Raw genomic sequence first — 23234 nt, 5'->3', positions numbered from 1 at the left:
CCCATCAACTCACTTCTTCTTATGCTAGAGTGAGGAAATAACATAAGAAGATATGGGTCTAGCCAATTACAATTGGCACATTCAAGGTGAAGCAAAAACAAGACATTGCCACCTTTGACTGTAAATGGGATTAGTATCCCTTGGAAGAATACAACTCCCCTCGCCTATTCTTTGACAACATTGGGATGGTTCAGCATCTGGCAACAAAAGAGTGTGTACATGTTGAATCCCTGGAAGATCACTGGATGAACATAATAGAGGACTATGATGTCTATATAAGGGACTGTTGTAGGATGAGTCTATATCTAGTAGAAAATGTGTTGAAAATGAAGATTCCTCTTAAGGCCATAGAAAAGAATGCCAAAGAAGTTATGGATCCTTTGTACAATAGGAACAAAATCTATGACAGTTCTATCATGAATGCAAAGACAGGATGAGAGGAAAATGATTGTGGGGCCCATTTGTCGTTGCACCAAAAGCCATGACTGTTAGTGAACATGGAACACCACATAATTAACCACCTGTGGGCAGGGGAGCGCGTCGCATCACCCAAAAATCTCCCCCTCGATGCGCATACCAAGTGCTTACGCGGGTCGGGAAGGCACCGGGGAGATTTGAACCCATGACCAAGCCAAAACTAGGCTCTGATACCAATTGTTGGGCCCATTTGCCGTTGCACCAAAAGCCATGACTGTTAGTGAACATGGAACACCACATAATTAACCACCTGTGGGCAGGAGAGCGCGTCGCATCACCCAACAATGATGACATAGATCATTGGGCTAGAAATGTGGTTGAACTGAATAGGGAATGGATTTGAAAGCCATTTTGGATGAATCCAGTTCCCAAGGCCATACCTCTACAAGTCACAACCATGCCTATCAAAGGTGAAGGTGTAAAGGTCATCATAAAAACCTTCCCCACTCAATCCCTAGTAAGGTCATAAATTGAACATCAACACAAGCGAGAGGTTGAGTACTTCGAGAGTGATAAGGGAAAGAAGACCTAGGGCAAAGAGACAAGCGGTTGAGGCCCAAGCACATCTTAAACAAGAACAACCCGAGCAAGTTCAAGCTAAGCCTCAAGTAGAACCAGTAGATCAACCTCTAGAATAGGCATAGCCAGAACAACTAGAGGAGGAACAAATAGTGGAATAGAGGGTCCCATCGCCAAAAACTATAGAGGAAGAAGCCTTCCCTTTAGCTCCAAAGCCGCAAAGGAAGAGAGGAGATAAATCTCTACACAGACACCTCCATCTGCTCTAAGAGATCGTATTCAAGTGTCAACTTTAGAAGACGAACAACATAAGTGGATAGCAAAAATAGAGAGTGAAGGAATTGAGTGGGGAGGGTACAATGACCTCTGGGCATTCCACAACCATCATTAAAGGATATGGCTATTCTGGACAAAGCGTTGATAACTCTACCTCCTCCAATCATTCAAGAAGAAGTAGAAGAGCAATAAGTTGAGGAAGGATAATTTCAATAGCTTCGTGTTGATCAAGTATCTGAGGAGGGACAAATACTGGAAGAAACTCAACAAAATCCTTGAGATATAGAGGTGTTGGTACCCACTATAGACTTTGATTAAATTTTAGATTTTTGGTCTTGAACTCCTTTGAACTAAGGTTCAAAGCAGTTCGAAGTGGTTCAATGGTTTAGATGGCCCATCTTGCAAGTCCAATGTAGAAGTTCAAAATTGTGAGATTTCTGGTGATCTCATTCCACATTCAAGTTCTAGATTTCATTCAAAAGTCAGAACATGCTGATTCAGGGGTTTAGGAATTTATAGGGCATGTGGTGTGCATAGATAAAAGAAGAGACCCCAATGGACTTTGAGTGCTCGTGACTCCCAAATATAATTAGAATATCATAAACAGAGAATGAACATGAATCATTCGATAATCTCCCCAAAAGAGAGTCCTATTCATAATAGGTGATGCTACCAAGAAAACCAATTTCCTTTCAAATTGATGATTCATGTGAAGAACATCATCAGTCTCGTGGTGTGCCATCCTCTTCTAATGTTTCTCCACTCAGTCGGAGTTGATTCAGAGACTCCCCTATTTCTGGTGATTCAAACTATAAAAGAGGAGATTATTTGATAAAGATGAGAGCACATATCCTAATGATAGACATGGAGGAAGATCCTAGGAATTGGCTTAAGTAAGCACAAGGTAAAGTAATCAGATCTTTCAGTAATGAAACCCAATCACTTCATCATGATCAAGTGCATACAAGAGAGTAAGAATTGATGTGGTTTGGTTGACAAAATGCCGACAATGATAGCCATTAGGAATTTCAAGCAAGGTATGCATAGTCATGAGCCCACCAAAGACATGAGAGTTGTCAATCAAATACTACCCTCATAAAGAGATGATTGTCATTACATGAGATAGTCCATAAAGAAACCCAAGCCTCCTTTTGTGCCGACAGGAATGCAAAGAAGATAGTGTGAGCTTATTAACTCATCAACAATGTTGATGAAGTAAGGATGCCAGTGAAATGTTTGACCAAATGCATCTATCAAATCTTAGTGATAACTTCACTCATGGATGCCCGATCCAAGTACTACATTGCAGATTACTAATGGATTATAATTCAATGTGGATAGCATTTGCAATCATGGAAGTAAAAGAAGACAACTCTTTCTCATGAGTTTTTCAATTGGCATTGGATGAGAGAAAAAGGCTTGATCCAAGTACCACATGTACGGGTGACTCCCCACCTTCAAACTCCATCAAGATCATGAGACCTGTAAGGGACATATTCAAACCCATAGAGATAAGTTCATTATGAAAAAAGCTTGGGAAGGGTGGAGATATGTATATTGATGTCATGAATAAATCATCTCAAATCCAACATAAGAAGTTGGCTTCATATGGTGTATGCTCTTCCAAGATCGACGAATCAAAATTTGCAATAAAGAATGCCTCCACATATTCTACCTGCCTTCAACCATGAGATTCATAGTTTTGAATCAAATGAATAATGTTCCCATGGTGCCTCATGCAAAGGTCGAAGCTTCATATTTCTATGACCTTCCATGGATATGCGCAAAGTATTTTGCAAAATGCTCAACATCAATCAAGTCTTGGAAATTGTAGGCATAATAACATGATGAAATCACATGATTTGGTATGATAAAGACCTCAATTCATAATGGTGATAGGGCCATGTTTCAAATGGTGAAATTATACATTACAGTGGAAAATCAAATATAGAGCCAACAAGACTCCATTCAATTCCAAAGCAACACATTTCAAATGTAAAACACTATCAATGCAATTGGGTTTGTGGACAGGGTGGCAGTGTGAGTGGTGAAGGAAGATTAGGAAGACAACACATAAACAATCCACACCCACACCGTTAACATTATGTTAATAAACCATCAGACATCCAATGAATTCGAACAATTCATCATGAACACATGCAAGTGATTGTAAAACCTATAGATATTGACATATAAATTTTGCACATTAAGAAAAGGCAGAGTAATGATCTATCTATGTGGAAGGTGGTCGGAGTTTTTTTATATTTCTTCATGGTGACTCTGATTCATAATGCAACTTCAATATAATGACCACATTTCCACATGGTGTGAACATAAGACAAGTGTGAATGTGCATGCAAATATATGATAGGTGTCATGGTCTGAAGATTTAGACTCAATAAACACCCCCAATATTATCTTTATTAAGATAATTTTGAACAAACATTGGGTCACTGGAAATAAATTTCAAATATAATGAGGAATCAATTATCATAACTGAAAAGATCCTGTTGAAGAAAAAGACAGGAATAATTTTTAAGGAATGGTTATAGAGACGAGTGAGGTTTTTGTTTTCCAAGTTATATTTATTGGAGGAGATCAAACTAAAAGGGGTTCCAGTTTCTCAATTTTTTGAGATTTTCTTCAAGGAAGGGAAAGCAAAATTTGGGACAATAGGAAGAGTAGAGCTTTTATTTTTCTAAACTTTGTGTTAGTAAGAGTGGGAAATTTTGATTTTAAATGTAATGTAAGTGGCAGGGGGGGGGGGGGGGGGGATTCTATTTTCTTCTAGATAGTGATTCTGATGCAATATGTAATGAGATATGTGTTATCTTATACATTTTAGAGAAGGGAGACTTGGGAGATAATTGCACACCAAAACTTTGAGTTTGGGGAGTTATCTTTCCACTAATTGTTATCTTTGTGTAATTTTCAATTTTCTCTAAACGCATTTTAGTGTCGTTGTTTTTTGAATAGGTTTAATTTCAAGATGTATTTAAAGCTTTGATTCTTCACTTTCTTAGGTTTTCATTCTCTTTGTAATGCAACATTTGGGTAGATGAACTATGTGTCATTTACTATTTATTTTCTTTCAATCAGACTAGTTTTTTGGCACCTATTTTGTGTTTACGAATGGATGTTTGTAAACCTTTTATGCTTTCTAGTTAAAAGAATCCATATTTTTATTGCTACGAATTCATTGTAAATCATGCACAGTGAGCTGTACCTTGATAAATTCAGAGGGCATTTACGCTTGTCAATAGTGAAATGACCCAACTAGTAGTGCATATTTAGCCTTCCGATCTGGGCTTTGGGGTTAATCTATATATTTTTCTTTGGAAGACAATTTGTTCACTAACAAGAGGCTAGGTCCTTATCCCTACATAACACATAGACTCTTGAAGATCCTCCTCAAATGAGAAGACTCTAGAGTGAAGTAATAAGGGAAAGGATCTTGTTGCAGAACCAACCTCTTCAGCTAAGTATATATTACCCATGGGCACCACACCATCATGGTTGAAGAGGGAGGTTATGTTTCCATAGAAGAGGCAGTTGGAGCTAACAATAGAGGAAGGAATGAAGGAATTGATTAGAGTGGTGAAGAGGCCTGAGCCACCTAAGGGTGATGCAAGAACATTGACCTTCATAATAAAGAACCAAGACCAGGACGTTCTTGCACATATTGGCATTCCTCCTCCTCACATCGACACTGAAGAACTGACTCTAAAAGATTACCAAATCAAGGAGGTCATGTTGGGAAAGCCCATGGTAGATATGACCAAAGTACTAATCATTACAAACCTTAAAGAGGTGTTCCAACATATTGATCAGGATGAGTTAGAATTGATAACATTGCGCAAGAAGAATGAGCTATTAAGAGGCTACCTGAACAAAGTAGTGGGACCTATTGACCTAGAGAATCCAGAGGTTTCCCTTGGAGTTGCACTAGGAAGAAAGCAGTCAGGAACACAATTGGACTCATTTTTGGATGCATGTCAGCAATGGCATGACGGTTTTGAGAAAGGAGTGCAAATAATAAAGGGCAATTTGGAACTGTTGCATCACATCCAATCAAGTGTTGACAAGTTGGTTTCTATAGTGAACCAAGATTTTGGGTTGATGGATGAAGGACATACCTGGGCCAAGGACTTATAGACATTAAGATCAATAAAGGGTTAGAAGTATTGGATTCTTATGGAGGTATATGTTGTTGAGAAGCTTGATAAGCTTGATGATTGGATTGAAAAAATATTGGCAGACAATAAAGTAATGGAGGGATTGCATGAGGAGATTCAACAGATTAAGGACAAATCTCAAGAGCAATTTTTGGAAACAGAGAGGTACTATAATGTAGCTTGCCTTGAGATTTTTAAAGATGAGTCTGAGAACAAGATTTTTGTGATGCAATCAATAGTCCAACAGTTTAGAGAAATATTTTAAGAAGCTCCGTCAGAAGATGACATCAAACAAGCTTTCAAAATTGAAAAAGCACTGTTCTACCCAGATGCTGGAAATTCAATTTTGACACTTTAAAGGTTTTTGGATTTTTGGAACTTGTCACCAAGGTGCACAGATGTGCTTTTCCCAGAGGTGCACCAATAGTTTTGAAGACGAAGCAGTACACCAACAATTAACTGGCAGTTCCTAATTTAGAGCATTATATGCACCAGAAATTTATTTTGACGATAGTTTAACTCCAAGAAACACCTAAAGAAGGTTGAGATCTCAGTTTTAGAGCTTCCACAGACTTTCAAATCATCTTACAATTTCCTTCTTATATTCTTATTCTTTGATTATTTTGTGTCATGTAAAGGCTCATGCACTCATTAATGGATATAAACAAGGGTGGATACCTACTTAGCACCATTTTAGAGATTCAATTTGTATATAATTAGATTTGTTTTATTAATTTTTATTATGAGTTTTCATTTTAAGAGCTCTCACTCCTAACACAAAGGGAAGAGATGTTTTCTTATTAGTACATGGATGTAATTAGTACTTGAGGCTATTATTTTGATGCAATAATATATGCTATTGGTGCTATCATTCTATGTGTAGTTATTCTTGTCAGAATGTGTTATTTTTGTGAATGCATGTTCATGAATAGTAATGGATCCAATTGTTTCATCGTGTTCTTATGATTATGCAATCTTTTAGTTCTAGTGTTTTGCCTTGTGTTAACAAATTCTGATGTTGTGATGAATTGGAGAAATGATCATCTATTGTTCTTGCATAGCATCTTGTTTCACACGAGCGAACATTCTGCGGCCTTGCGATTTAATGAAATGCGAAACATCTTTTGGTTTATATTGATATCTCATCGACAATTGCATCAATGGAGTTGAGGAAGTTTTTCTCTTCATTTCATTAGTTTCCTACCTGATCTTTTAATAATTTAATTCACAGACGTGTTGTTACCTTGGTTTATGTCTATTAGGAATTTCCCTTTCAATTATTTTCTTTAATTTCTCATTACTCTATCTTTGTTATTTTCTTTTCAAACACTTGGTTAAATAGGAATTTATATAGTTGGATTGATAAATTGCATTCATCATAAAACAAAAATTATATATATATATATATATAGCCCTTGTGGTTATATTTCAAATAGCAATAGATTCTCCAAGAGTGGTTTGAACTAGCAAAGGCCTCCTCATGAACATACACATTTATCTTCAATTAAGTGAACCCACTAGGTTGCAAAACCACCCAGAACCTTGGAGTTGGTCCTTGATCAGCTTTGCAAGAGAGGGATTCTTAAGGATCCCTATCGTTTAGCATCGTGCAAAATGATAGCTCAACACGAAAAAAACACTTATTGATTCATTAAATTATCAGCATATATGCCCAACTTTAAAGCCTTCTAGGTTACGATCAAATACAAAATATAACTTCAATATCCATGATCCAGCTTCAAATTCACAATTCCAAAAACATCTATTCTCAACTCTCTCTGAAGTCCCCTTGAACTAAACCAAATACCTCTACTTATACTTGCCAAAATGGCTTAGAGAATATTCTAGATCATTACATAATAGAAAGGTTGACCTTAAAACAATCTGCACTCATCCCAAGACAAGATCCTATCATTAAATTCATGATCCAAATTAAATACATAAGTCAACTCAAACTAAGAACCAATCATAGACAAACTTGGTCAAAGAAGTAACCAAGCATTAGCAAATATTAGATTCACTAAATGCGTGAAGGAACACTCAATGAACACTAGACAACCTGGTTAACACTACTAGTTAACACTAAAATCAATTAACACTATTGGAACTCAGTGAACACTGCTAAAACTCAGTTAACACTGTTGGTTAATACTACAAACTTGGTAATAACTATCAAAATGAACAAAAGAGAAGGATTACAAGGCAACCTGGGACACTCTTGCATCAAGAGGGCAACCAAAGAGGCAAACATTGTCATCATCTTTTTTAAGAAATTAAAAAGTCATTGTGATATTGCTATCAAGATTCAGCTATATAGTTTTTTAGTCAAACTCATTGACCCATATCTCAATTTTATTGTGGTTTACATGACAATTGTTATACAAGATGTTTCTTTATCAATTGTTGACCAAAAGGTAAAAATAGTAGTAATTGTTGTATGATAAGAGAAGACGTCAATGCAAAAAGGTGCACTATCCAATGTTGCTCTATAACCTCAATTTTCATAACTACAAATACTCTATTTCATCTTCTAGATCAACAAGTTTGAATATGTTAATTAATATGCAACAATAGTTTTCATGAATTGGAGAAATTGAATAATTTAAGTGTGGAGAAATTGATATAAATCTAGCATTGTTCTAATTAGAGAAGTTCATATTCAATTAAGTTTCATGAGTTATTTAGTCCTTATATTCTCATCACTTGATATGTGGGAAATGTATGTTGTTCATATTTATTTTTACACTTATGTCTAGACATGTTTTTCATTATGGGAAAGCAAGTTTTGAAGAGGCCCTGGAGCTCTTTGCAATAAAATTGTAATAGATATATCACTAAAGTCCAACATAGACTGAACAACAAGACATATAAGCTAGCAGAAAAACAAACAAAATCCATGTTATTTATTTGCTCCTTCTTGCAAGTGTTCTTTTGAGTTATCTTACTAGTGTCAGACATGGAATCACCTTAGCTATCTTTATCTTCATTCAATTGAATAATGTCCTTTTCATTGCCAAGGTGACCAAAATCCTCAAGTTCTTAAGAGAGTCCTTAAGGATCTTGAAACAATTCTCACCAATATGCATAACAACTTCTTCCAAATTATTATTCTTACTCTCTAAAATGGAGAGATACTCCCCCATCTCTTTGGCATCATTATCAATATAAAATTGAATAATTGAGATGTTGTTCCAAAATAACAAAAATGACATTATCTAGTTGATATTCATTTCATCAATAATAAGCAAATAACAAATTTCCTCATCAAAATCCAAATGCAATAGATAGTATCATTAGAATATATTTTACAAGAAGATCATCATGTATACATGAGATTATCACAAATCATAGGAGATATTTTGTGTTGAGTAATATTCAAGATCCTAATTAGGGAGCATGTTATCAAACATAAGCTCATAGTAACACATCCACTTGGTTATGGTATCTTACATGCATACACATATCACTATCAAGATAGATTATATACCATTTAGAACCAATCACTTTTTTTAAAATTACCTTCAAATAACCCTAGTGTTCTAATTACATTCCTTAGTGCTTTCAATTACATGTCAAGGTTAGAGGCATTATATTTAGAGGTGAAAGAATTATTGCAACAATATCTAGACTTGACCTCAAGTGATTTATCAACTAGATTTTTCACTCTAGAGGCATTACTCACAAACTTGACCTAATTCTTGGAGCCAGAATTCTATATCTAGTAGCTTAGATTATGACTCGTCTAGAGAATCAGGAGATGAGGAGACAAAATTATTAGAAAGAGGATTTGTGAGAGAGTACAATTTTGTGTGTTGTACCTTCTCTACTCTTCCCTAAGAAGGGAGGGAAGTGAAGACTTCATATGGATTCCAAAACCATTAATAAGATCACAATGAAGTATCGTTATCCATTACCTAGAATAGATGACTTATCAGATTATTTATTTAGTGTTAAGATCTTCTCTAAAATGACCTCAGAAGTGGCTATCATCAAATTCAGATTTGAGAAGCTGATGAGTGGAAACGTCCTTTCAAAGATTAGGATGGGTTATTTGAGTGGGGGATGATGTTATTAAGACTATCCAACACATCAACTACCTTCGTTTCAATAATGAATTGGGTAGTTAGAATGCAAAGAAGGAAATTTGTGATAGTCTATTTTGATGATATCTTAATCTTTAGTAATTCTTAAGGAGCATGTAGAACATTTGAGGATAGTACTTTGAATACTTAGAGCAGAAAGGTTATTTATTAATAATGTAAAGATTAAACTATTTTAGGACAAGTTAGTATTTTTGGGAATTGTATAAAAGATTCATCAAGACTTGTAGTGGCATAAGTGCAACATTGACAAATTGGACAAGGGAAGTTTCTCTGACATTTCTAAAATCCTTACACTCCAATCTGGAATAGAGAAAAGATGGGAATATTGGGTAGGCCCCCACTGATGAGGGTGGGCCCTGAGTTTCTTTTTTTAAAACAAATCATATTCATCAAAATTTTGACAAACATGACAACCAGGATGTTGTCGTGGGCTTAGCATCCTAGTCACATAAATGTCAAAATTTTGACCAAGCTTTGTCAGAAATTCAATGCAATCACTAGCCAAGATATCATCGTGGTTTGGCATCCTTGTCGCATAGGGCAGACATTTCAACCAAAGTTCGTTGAACTTTCAACAAACCCATTGGCCAACTGTGGTGATCACTTTCAACAAAGACATGCATAGAAATTGCAACCTTAGCACGAACTTGTAAAATTTTCAATGGGAAAAATACTGACAAGATGTGAGGCCTCGCCCCAACCCATCATAGCATAGTTGGTACATCATTATTTTGATACTCATAACTCGAAATTTCAAGACATTGTCGGATACCTTAGACAATATTATGTTATTTTATGTCATGTGATGTTTTACTTTTAGATGTTAAATCATGTTATTTAATGTTTTATGAATATGCATACTAATGACGTAGTATAGTAAGTGAATGCAGGATTAGGACTATGATTAACACATTGATTATGCAATTTTTAATAGTTAAGTATATGAGTAGAAACGAGATAGACAATTAATTATTTGAAAGATTTATGTTTTGATTTATGTGACTGTCCAGATGAGTTTATATATGTGCATGTGATTTTTCTCAAGCTACTGATGTATGAAATGAGTGTGTAGGATTATTAGCCGAAAAATCTAACGGAGAATCAGAATTGAACCTTATGTACCGTTTGTGAAAACTATGAAGACCTTGTTGTTTCATATTTCTTTTCTATCGTGAATTGAATGTGTATCATTCTGTAATATTTACATGTTAATGTTTTGTAACAATTATTTTATAGTGTCACTTGACACTCGTGATTTGTATATGCATTTCAACATGATAGTTAGGGTTAACCAAGTAAATTAAAGATCTAAGTTGGACTAGGTTAGTGACCTATTACAAATCAGTTAGTAATCAAGATTAATTATCCTAATCAAGATTAGTGATAAATTTGCATTTTGAGGGTTGTTAGAAAGTCCAATTATTTCAATCATTTTAATAGGTCTCTAAATAGTCATAGAGGCCAAAAATCATAAAAATTAAATATCTAGGGGGTATATGTATGGGTTGGGGGCATTTTCCACCCCTCTAGCCCCTTTTGTTGACTTATGTGATCACCCAAATATCTCATTTTTTCTTTATTGCGAAAATTGAAATTTCACCATGAGTTTGATAAGTTAAACTCCACCTTGAGGCTAGCCTCAATGAAAGAATTGAGTTAGAAGACTCTAAAAACCTTTAGGCAAGTGGGGGAGTTATTGCATTTTGTAAGTGGTTGAGTTGAGATCCTATTTAGAGGCAGATTTAAGAGAGGAAGAGTGTTCACCCAACTTCTAGTTTTAGAGAACAAATTCAAGATTGAAAGAGAAGGAAGGGATAGCTCTTCTCAAATTTCAATTACCATAACCTTATTGTGAAGGTAGGAATCCTTCAAGTTTATTTTGTTCATGTTGTGTTTCATTTCTTAAATAGGTTTTTGCATATGTATGTTCTTGTGTTTGATGAACATGTTTGAGATGGGATTGTAATGAGTTTTTTAAAATGTTTTTCTTTCGTATTTTATTTTGATTTTTGCGGAGATTGTAAGGGTTGTATTGGCATTACTCACCCTCAGATAGGGCAAAAGTGGCCATGTACGAGAGGAGGGCTTCAATTGGATTCTGATAGTGCAGAGTCTCTCCTCATGATGAGGAGAGGGAAAGAGTAGGGTGTTACGGGCCCCTACTCATCAATACAAACCATGTTTTGTGTTTTGAAAACTAAGAAATGGAAGAACGAAAGTTCTTGTGATTATAGCCCCGAAAGGGCACCTATTATGGTGTTGTGAGCAACGTCTCTTGTTTGGAAAAATCCACCTTCTCCCTAGTCTGGTTCAATGACAAACCTATTGTGCAAACCTGGATGGGAGTAAATGTTTGATTTTGTCTTCATGTTAAATTGTTTGTCTCCCAGTCAGTTTCATTCTCTCTATGGTTACCTTGATGTGTTTGCAGATTTTCGTAATGGCTACCCTATTGTGGAGCCAAGCAGGAGATTTAAAGTTATTTAAATTTAAATGTGTTGGGAGATTTCTCCTTGAGATTAAGATCTTGTTATAAAAACATTATTGTTAAACTTTCTTTTGAAACAATTATGATCTCGAGTTTTCCTCCCTAGTTCTTTCTTGAGGGAGTCCTTGAGTTAGATGAATGAATTAAAAAAATGGAATACTTTTTGTTCATTGAATTTTTTTTGTGATTAGATTTATGTGCATATGTTGTTGGAAATGGATGTAATGATGTCTTACCTTTACTGTGGCATTTTTATACTTCGAATTTGTATTCATGGATTAAATTGTAATTAGATGAAATGATGGTATATATCAAGTTATGCAATTAAAATTCGAATTATGTCAAGTAAATTTAAAGATACATGAATGAAATCTTATCTCTCATTTTTGTATTTGATTGGAAGGGGAAATAATCCTACGTTATTGTATCAACAACAACACATTTTAACCCTATGTTATAATCCAACGAGAAAGAAAGAAAAAATGTCCCCTTTGTTATGTAAAATTAATTTGAAATCTAACACCTTAGGAAAAAATATAGACTAAAAATAATAATAAGGGACTTAGAAAAATTTTACATCCTAAGAGTAAAAAACTCTCTATCTTTTGTATGAAGAAAAAATTAAATTCTTTTGTGGTAACAAGGAATATTCTCTTTAGATCCTCTTTTAAAATCCTTCTTTTGAATTTAATTAATATCATAAAATTAAAACAAACAAATAAATAAATACATATAATACCTAACTACTCTACCTCATCGTAAAAAAAAAAAGACCAATCACTAAACGTCATAACCATTAACCCTCACCACCTTGGTCGTAGGAATATTTGACCAAAGGCACATTAAATGGGGTGAGTTGTTTCCCTGTGTATCCCCATGCGATTAGGGCTATCATGAAAGTTTCCACCTTCAATGTGATTCGAGGAAGCCTTTAATGATGTCAGGCTTGCATTCGTTCATTCTCCCATGCATACTTGTCTATCATGATCTACGTGAGGGATCTTGTGGGGGGGGGGGGGTGGAGGTGGAGGTGTTGTGGCTTGTCTTCGACCACATGTTTTTAGGGTGTGGGGTAGTTAGGTAGGGAAGTGGGCGGCTAGGGTAATGTTAGTGGTAAGGGAGTTAGTTAGAAGGGTTTAGTCAGTGTTAGTTTAGTAATTAATGTTAGATGTTAGTAATTAGTGTAGGATATAGTTAGTGGTTAGTTTAGTATAGTTAAAGTTAGATGTGGTTAGTTAGTTTATAAATTTGTTTTAATATTGTAGTTAAGTTTTAAATGTTAGTAGTTAGTTAGTGAGTTAATAATTAGTTTTTAATTTCTTTTAAATAATTAAAGTTAGATAGTTTTATTATGTTACTTAATTTTAAATTATAATTTGTTTTTAAGATAGTTGTTAAATATTAATGTTAGAATTATTTCAATGTTAGATTTTAATTGGATAAGGTTAGTTGTTGAGTTTTGATGTTAGAATTAGATTGTTAGTTAATTTGTTAAGGTTAAAGATTGGATTAAATATTAGAGTTAGTGAGTTATTTGTTTTAATGTTAATATCATATTAGTTAAGGGTGTTAATATTTTTAATTAGTTAGTAATCTTTTGAATTGGAATTTTAATAGTTAGTAGATTGTTGATTTCCGTATGGATTATTTGAAAAGTAAATAAAAATAATATAATGCTTTAAATTTAATTTAATTTAATTAAAATGTATATTATTTATCTTGTAATATTAATTAGTATTGGTAATGCTTGAGTTAAGATTGACAACATTAATCTTATTAATATTAATATTGTGGAATTAAAATTTACCTTAAAAGGATGAGTTAGTTACTAAAGATTGTTAGTGAGAGTGTTATATAGGGTCTAATATAAATGCGAACAAATGTTGAAATCAATTAAATAATGATTGTTCAAATTTAACGATCTATTCCTACACGTTGATTATAAACTGAAATGAAGTGTTAAGGTGTTGTTAGAGGAACCTATATCTATCCTTCAACATACCTATACTTTAACTTGTGAAACAAATGTATCAATTATATCAAAACCTAATGTGACTTATGTATGTCTTTAGTCAACCAGATCTAACATGGTAGATTTAATTAACTTTAAAAAAAAAATCGTGTGTTTTTGCCCCCTATTTTGGGCATGACACAAGACCATTCATGGATCATTTGACCAATCGCAGTAGCAAATTTGACCAAATTTCATCGAAAAAAGAGGTCAATCCTACTAGTGTCAGTGTGGAAAATAGACCTATGCTACATCAAGAATAGATGTACAGAAGCAGAGCAACCACATGATTGTTGTTGGAAAGGATTAGCATAAGTGCAATGAAGGGAAGAGTGGGCGAGTTGGTAACTTAGAGGATATGTATGTGAAGAACCAGTTTGAGATTTATGTGTTGAATCCCACAAGATGTTCTTCCAGTTGTTAGAACAATTTTTTGCACCTAGGGTGTCTAATGAAGGATCATACAAGGGTAGTCGGCAATCCTGTATGTTGTAGTGGTTTTGAGGTTGGGCAGCTCGATTGAAGAAGAGGTGTGCTCGATCCTCATTGAGTTTTCATGTTGGTCGAGAAGCTCAGTCTCTGAAGGAGCTCGATGTATATTTGGCTTGGCATACACTGCATTTCTCGGCATATACTATATTGCGCGACATGTGTTGGTAGCTCGACATGTATTGTTGCTCGACAATGCTTGATGGTTTTGTTGATGCTCGGTAGTTTGGCTTGCCGAATGGAGTTCTTGCGAATTTAATCAGATGACTTGGTGCATTTAAATGCACGTAGAAAATGAACATGACATAAATCAATATGGAGATGTGTGTGGACTTATTTGGGCTTTGGATCTTTATCCTAGGCACATTTAATGGTGTTGTAAGCCGACTACAACATTTTGTGTTTAATATATGTTGCAGGCCGACTTGTGGCTCAAATATGTATTTAATGTAAGGGTTTATTTAATTTGTACCTTGCTAGGCCAACTTGTGGCTCAGTTGGGTATAAGTAGAGGGTCTTGTGGAGTTTTCAATTATGATTATTCAGTATGGAGTAGCTGAGAGGAGCGAAGTTGAGAAAAGGTAGTAGCTAAGTGTGGCTTTGGAAAAAAGAAGGTTGCTTGGTGGCTTGCAAGCACGAGTTTAGATTCTTCTTAGAGTTCTCTACGAAATTGTGGTTTTGGACCAGCTAGTGGTTGGATCTTGTGAGGTCTTGCAAAATTATTACAGTAATTGCTTTGTAATTGGTTGTAACTTGGAAGGCCTTACACTCGGGCATGTTGAATGAAAATATTATGATTTTATTATGAGAGTTGGCATTATTTGGATCTAAATCTTTCTCTTATTGTTTATATTATGTTGTGTGATTATTTGTTGGGGGCTACGACATCTCCTTTGGGGATTCTACTGCCTTGCCCAAAAAGACTCTTCTCCATAACTCTAATGTGTCTTTCTTCCATTCTATTTTAGTTCTACTTCCTTTGGGAAATGATGACATTTCATTTTTGACATAATGTTTCATATATTATCATATGATCATACAGACCTCATAGTCAGTAGATCCCTTTTGTGCACTCATTTTTTGTCGTGTGCTCATTTTCCTTGACCTGTCCTTTCTTGAGGGCTTTTTATAATGGGAACATCTCTAGTTGATGCATTTACGCTTTTGTTAAATTCATTACTCTCATTGATGTGTTCGCTACTGCTTTAATGTGGGGGCATACACTCCACTCACATTTCGCACACATGTACTATGTTTTATGATCGTTTGCACTCTTCGGATCCCTTATTGGATTACTAACCGTCCTTAATGCCTTTTCCTTGAGATTTTGGATCTCTCTTTGGACTATTTATAGTTTTTTAGGCCCAAATTTTGTTCCCCTACAGACACATGCATCCTTATGCATTGATTACCTCTTGTTGGATTTTGCCTTTGGAGACACAAATCCTCGTGGGTGAATCCTCGATGGTTTGACTAGCATGCCACACATACCTGCTAGACTAAATAGCAATCTTCTTTGTAATATGTTTTTTTGTGTGATTCATAGTGAGAAACACAAATCTTATTGCAAGAGTTAATTAAACTCTTTTTTGTTTTCAATCAACGATTTCTCTCATCTTAATTTTGGACTCAATGAGGACTCAAGTTTGATTGGGGCTTTTGATTATATCCTTTTCTCCTTAGTCTTGATGAGATCATTTTATGTGTTTGATCCACTTTACTATGCATATGAGTTCAACTCATATTTCCACTAAATGTATTGTCTTAAAAAGCCTACACTTTCTTTTTAAGACCTTTTAGCCATCACTTTAACACTCGCCTGAAAGAACTTATGTTCAAATTGATGTCTTCTCTCGAGTTCCTACCTATTTTGGGTTGTTCTTTTTCCATCCCCAAGATTTTGATGTGCATCTTGAGGTCCAAACACCTCAGGGTCAAGGTCGAGGCCATTCCTTACTTCCAGGTAAGGAAAAACTCATCCCCAATCCCCTGGCAAGGGAGGAACTCATTCCCAACCCCTTGGTATCGGAGGAACTTGTCCCCAACCCCTTGGTAATCGACGAGGTCATCCCTTATCCCTATATAAGGGATGATCCCATCTCCAACCCCCTAGTAAGGGATGAGATTGTTACTTATCTAAGGTATTTTGCCTCAGATCCCAAAACAATTTTGGATTTTTCAATTTTGTTTCCCGCCTAGTATAGGCGATACTTTTGATTCTGATTCTAAAACACTATAAAAATGGACTTACCTCATTTGTTCATCCATGATTCATATATATGAAGCCTACCCATGTGTTTCAAGTTCAAGAGCAATATCCATTCAAGTCATCATCCATTAAACCAAACTTTCAAGGTGCATCCAAGTGCTCAACTCTTCAAGCATTCAAGAATATATTTACATTCATGGATCTATAATTTGGCACTTGTAGATCTATTGCAATATTTTTGGAGAAATCCCACATCCTACATTATCATTCTACATCTACATACAAGCATCTTTGTGGATAGCAGATCTAGATCCATCTATGGAGATTTGACAAGCAAGGTGAATACTTACATTTATCTTGTTTTTCTATGCTTTCTCATTTTAAGGTTGATTCCTCAACCAAAGCTTGACCAAGGCAAGCCCCTCCCCCCTCGTCAAAATCTCAATTTTCTTGTATATAAGTGAATATTTACAGGTTTTCAGAGTAGCAAACTCATATGTCAGAACTAGGGTTTCAAGTTGCAAGTGACACTTTACATCTCATAATTTTGTGCACAACAAGTCAGGGTGACCTCATCCTTGACTTGGGTCATCCCTTACCTCCAAGTCAACCATGTCTAAAGACCTTCAAATTTTTAGATTTTGCAAATATTAGTTTCCAAGTCCTGAACCCTAATTTGTTTCAATTTTGGTCACAAACTACTACCTAATTCTCATATTTAAAGTAATCCATCCAATTGATCCTCAAGGTGAGTTTGACTTCCTTTGCCATTTTATGGTGCTTAACTTGATATCCCATATCTTATTCTTGTAAATTATTTTGTTGTCATATGTCCTTTTCATTACTTGCATCTAAATTAGTCAATTTACTTGTAGTAAATAAACACATAATCAAATCAATCATCAACTTAATAGTAAAGGGAAAGAACGTCACATAGAAAGAGATCCCTCGAGTATACATTTGGGAAAAAGGTTTAGATTCAACATTGGCATCCCTTTCATCTTGGGTAGTGTCGATCCAAGTTGGACCCTTGAAAGGTTATGCTTCAAGATCTCTCTTTCATTTTCTCTAATTTAATAAGTGAAATAAAGGGTAATCAACATACATATCTTAATAACTACTTATTATCATGGTTGCCTTTTTACATTTAATTCTCCTCTTATTTTTATATTACAATGCTCATAAAAATATAAAATCAAGATTTAATAATTTATTGTTGAAAACTTTCTTAATGATGCACACAACTGAATAGGGAAAACAATCCTCATGCCTCAAGTCAACTTCTCTAATTTTGACAAATTAACAATCAATCTTAATTAGTTAGGCCCTCTCAACCGTAATGGTGGAATCAATTTTGGCTCGACATGCTCAAAAATGTTAGCTACCTACTTGTAGATTTGGCCACTAAAATCCAATTTGAGCAAATAAAAAAGCCAAGTTGACTGAAAACAACCTTCTACATGTAGCAACGACCTTGAATATGGGCCTAGCAAAGCTTCGATCTTTCCTTGAAACACTAAGTGACAAAAACACCAACTCCAAAATGCCCCAAAATTCTCACAAAAGACTATCCAATGGCACTCAACAAGCTCTCATATCCATGTAAGATATGACTGTAGAGTTAGCCACTCAAGATCTAAAAGCCTAATGGAATGCATAATAACAAGAGAATGAATATCATAAGAATACATTGTCTCATAATAATAAATGCAATACAATAACTTGTATTAATATTACAAAAGACTCCTTGGTTAAATAGAACAAGGTGAGACATATGAAGGCATAAGTCTATAATGAGTATCGCAATCTTATGACATGATAATAAAAAGACAATTTCTCACCCACCTAAGATGAATTAGTGGAAGTGTCACCTATATCACCCTCCAAAGTGGAATGAAGTGTGTTCAACACATCCACTAAAAGGTGAGGATGATAAAGTGATTAATGCACTGTAAGTGGAGTTACCAATTAAAGTGGAAGGGTTAGGGATCGAGCACAATCGGAGAGAGCTTCCTATGGTGAAGCACAAGATTAGGAGGTCCACTCTCTCCAAGATCAAGTGGTACTGGAGGATGTGTCACATCAGATCACACGTATAGAACTTCCTTGCCAATTGTCAAAACCATAGTTCTGAGAATCACCCTAAAATTGCCAGAATCGCCGATTTGGTGATTCAATTCATGCTTGGTGATTTTTTTGGAGCCAATAAATCAAATCACTAATTTTTTGTCATGAATCGACACAAACAACAAAAAGTGAAGACATTTTTTTAATAAAACCACATGTATTTATTATATATATTTTTGTATTTCCTCTTTGTTTTAACCCTAAAGGGTCTTCTAATTGTTTAGTATGAGTAGAAGAGAGGATCTTCATCTTAGACTCTTACATACATACGTTTCATGGATCTTCATTGATCTTCATCTTACGTACATACGTTTCATAGATCTTCATCTTAGATTCTTACATACATTTATGATTTGATATCGTATGGATCTTCATCTTACATACATTCTATGATTTGAACCATTATGATCCTATGATTTCTACTTACTTCAGCTACAACCTATAATTTACATTTTACGTGTAACATAGTTATGTATGTTAAGGATTTATCATTTATGTTTCATGTTTAGGTATGTTAACTTCTATTTGATGATGTTAGTGTGTTTAAGTTATATTCAATAAAGGATGTATGAAATAAACTTTAAATTGTTAAAATCTCTAAATTTCCAGGATTTTTTAAATTTGTCAATTTGTGGCCGATTCATGCCCGATTCGCAATGCAATTCGGCCTTGCCAATTCTGATCCGATTTCGATTCTCATTACTTTGGTCAAAACACATTCTTATGTAACACATCATATGGACAATCTTCACTAACGAAAAGGCCAATTTATAACCTATACATAACTATTAATATAAGATTAATATGGCTTTGTAAAATCAAATATTCATACACTACCAATTTCACAGAGAACTCATTAAATTATTGAGAAGTGACAGCCAGTCAACCATCATAAGCTAAACATTTAACTGAATACCTGCCCTTAAAAACATGAGTATTCTGTAAATCCCTGCAAATTCACGAAGAAGAAAAGATTTTCGCCCAAGATAAAAATCTGTGTGACGGTCTGGTTAAGAAATGTGGGTTCATTTTATAATGACTTCTGGCTAGGCATTGAACACCTTGTGCCCACTCTCCCCTGCAACCTTTCGATAGACCAGTGGGGTTTCAAATGAAAAAGTTGAAAGTGGCCGTCATAACACTCATTCGAAGGGATACGTTGTTTTAGTACGGATGCCCCATCACAGTGATGTTGGAGTGACTATTAAGCCCCTCAATCTTTTCGATGACGTTCATATGTATAGAAAAGTATGACTGCAAATCTTAGCTTGATATCCCTTCTGTTGATTTCTTTAATGGCTGCCCTCCCTGTACGGGTTTTATTCTACTCAGCTGGATCAGACGGCCTATGTTACTTCTGTATTTGTTGATATACAGAAACAAGCCCAGTCCCGCAGATTACTTTTAAAATTATTTTGTGAGGAAAATATTTTTTTATTTTTAAAATTTTGACTTCATTCGATTTTTAAAAATGGAATTTTAAGTGGTAAATTTAGTTCAGGTAACTGCAACTATGTTTTCAAGCTGGTAGAAAGTAATAAAAGGGTAGTTTCTCGAAGACGTCTCACAAGCTTAACTATACAGTCAGTGATATGCTTATTCTGCGGGAAGGCACTCTTTCAGACATCATATGAAGTTACAACACTTACAATGAACTCTGTGCCAAGGGCGCAGAAACGAAGTAGGTAAACAAAAAGAGAAGCTTAGGTTATAAGTTGATGTGCCAAAGAGAATACTAAAGGCTTCCAAGGATACCTAACCCAACCTGTAAATAATGAAACTGACATGCATCTTGATGCATTTGATGATAACTGCAGACTATTTTGTGCAGTTGTCTCCAATCCAAATTACTTACATACGACACATTAACTTCAATAGTTTTATTAAAATTTATACTTATCCCTACAAATGCTATAGGAAATTCAAAACAGATTAATGAATCATAAATTTATAGCAATAATATACTTTAAACTTTTATATGCTTTTAAGGTTCGTGTAGAATCTTTGATCTAAACCTAAAATTGCTTTCAAATTTAGATTTATATATTAGCAATAGAATATAGTATATACAGTACCCACATAACATTTACACAAGAAATGTTATATACATGCATATTCTCAAAAGTAAAATGTAGGTCTGTAGAGTTTTGGCGGGGGATGAACCAAAAGACGATCATCAAAATCACCCTAGTAAATAAATAATTGGCAAAAGCCAAATAGAATTTCAATTGATACACTAATCTAGATTATAACGTCTCATAAACAATTAGTAAATATGATGCCTCAACAACGGTAAAATAAACTGTTGAACACCAAATAGCAAATTCCTGCACTCAAAGAACCTGGCAATGGTCTTGCTTAAGATCTCAACTGCCCAATTACAGGACCAAGAACAGATTCTAGTATGAAAGTACATCTCCAGAACTGCATGTTTTAACTAGCAAGCTGCAGCCTTCCTCTTGGTTTTCGTTTTTTCCATCCCTGAATTCACAAAAAAGTAAAAATCAATTCTAAAATGAGAAAGAAAATATTAAACCAAAAAATGTGCTAGACTTGAAGCACAACACAATACATCTAGGGCAGTGCAAATGTACACACTCACAAATGCCATATAGTAGACCATAGTAACAGCAGCCAAAACTATGAATGCTATTTGGAAGACATTATACCTGCCAACACATCAAAATTAGAGCTGAGACATCTCTCATCGCCTGAATCAAAAGTTGGAAACACTGGTGCTTTTGATTCACAAATGCACAAAAAAACAATCTATTTTTTGTTATGTATTTCCCGGTAATAATTCACTCAAATTACCGCCTATAATGGGTTAAGTGCTCTCATATTTGTAGAATTAAAATGGGTGCTTCTTCTCCAGATGAGAAAAACAAGGAATGAAAGCCCTCCCCCAACAATTCTGTAAAGTGAACTTTGATGATGCACCCCCGGGAAATCTGGGTAATGTGGGAGAAAGTTGTTTGTTAAGAAATACAGAGTAATTTAAAACCCGGGAGTCATAATAAGCCAAAAAACAGTGTGGGAAGGTGTTGTGGCACACATGGTTGCTACTTCTCTAGGTGTGCAACACCTAATAGTTGAAGGCAACTCAATATTGGTCACTAATGGCTAATGCTATTAATATGGGAGCACGCCTGAATTGGAAGCTAAACAAACATGCAACCGAAGTGGTCCCTTTGGGTTCTAAGTTTGCTGAGATTAAATCTTAGCAGTGTCATTGGAAAGCAAATCATGCAGCGGATTTTCTTGCAGGATTAAACAAGACACTTGAATGGCTCTACATGGTCATCTATCCACTTAATGGCAAAGGACAAATCCTTTTTAGTGTTTCAGTCCCCAAAATCTTTATACTCCCTATTATTTCTTGACCTCGAGCACATTGTTTCCCTGCGCTCTGGTCTAATTCAAGCATGGACATGTATTGGGGCATGTAAAAACGCCGAACAGTGTCACCATTGATTAGCATGTCTGGAGTTTTTAATAAGAACCTGGAGTTGTTTGATTACTCTTTCTGGCAATGGACTGGGGTAAATTAGGTGCTTGGCTTTCATTGTACACGGTGTTGCTGGTCCATTCTCTGGTGGGCAGGTGTCTTGCTGCCCAAAGAAATTACTGGCAGCTCCCAGGACCCTTTTTGAAAGTGTGCCCTCGGAAATTTTGGTGTAGCAAATTTTTGTGGAATCTCCCACCGGTGTTTTGATTCTCATGTCTTTAATTGTATTTGTTGTTTTTAAATTATATATTTGATCTCCTGTTATGCCTATGGGCAGAGGCTCCAACAGATAGCCTCTAATCATTAATTTTGAAAAAATAGATCACCGTTCAGCATCCTAAGCAAAGAAAACATAGTAAACAAGTTTGGAAATCAAAAAATCTCAAACTCAGAAAAATGCCTCAAAATTCTAAATCCAGCACGATTAGATATCCATGAAAAACATTAACCCATCCAAGCAATGGAAAAGTAAAGAGATTATCATCATATCACTTATTGGCAGAACTGTAACTGTCTAGTTCAAAAACAAAATGTTGAAGAATCATACTTGTAAAGGTACTTGATGCCACGCAAGGATTCCAAAGTGTGACCAAATATTTCCTGGGCAGCAGTAGCTTGTGCATAAACAGCAAAAGCTGTTGCGCAGAATTGAATAACACTGCAATAAAATTTGAAACTCAAGAAATGATTCATCTCGATTCTCCGTTATTCATTCTCTAATTGAGACTGTAAAATATTTGAAAAATAAAGAACAAAGTGTACCTGATTGAAGAGAGAAGAATAAGTCCCACATTGAAAAGGAATGAATTCATTAATGTTCCACCCCACCTGAGTCACCAACTACAACTGTAT

At 35.0% G+C, this 23234-nt stretch overlaps 1 protein-coding gene across 3 annotated transcripts in view; it reads right to left on the bottom strand.

The window, feature by feature from the left end:
• Window positions 1-20895: 20895 nt before the first annotated feature.
• The window catches only part of LOC149536396 (LIMR family protein At5g01460-like), a 120994-nt gene continuing 118655 nt past the window's right edge, over window positions 20896-23234 (bottom strand). For all 3 annotated transcript variants that reach the window (XM_089806861.1, XM_089806860.1, XM_089806859.1), the window contains 4 exons: window positions 23145-23210; window positions 22930-23040; window positions 21477-21543; window positions 20896-21355 (listed from right to left, as the gene is read on the bottom strand). In XM_089806861.1, coding sequence (XP_089662987.1) covers window positions 21308-21355; window positions 21477-21543; window positions 22930-23040; window positions 23145-23210 — 292 coding nt within the window. In that variant the 3' untranslated portion in view covers window positions 20896-21307. The remainder of the gene's footprint in view (window positions 21356-21476; window positions 21544-22929; window positions 23041-23144; window positions 23211-23234) is intronic.

Source organism: Cupressus sempervirens, chromosome 10 (genome assembly GCF_028749045.1).
Source record: "Cupressus sempervirens isolate cs-2001-9-10 chromosome 10, ASM2874904v1, whole genome shotgun sequence".
NCBI classification, from domain to species: domain Eukaryota; kingdom Viridiplantae; phylum Streptophyta; class Pinopsida; order Cupressales; family Cupressaceae; genus Cupressus; species Cupressus sempervirens.
The sequence above is the reverse complement of the archived record's forward strand: the minus strand, read 5'-3'. Positions and strand labels throughout refer to the sequence as shown.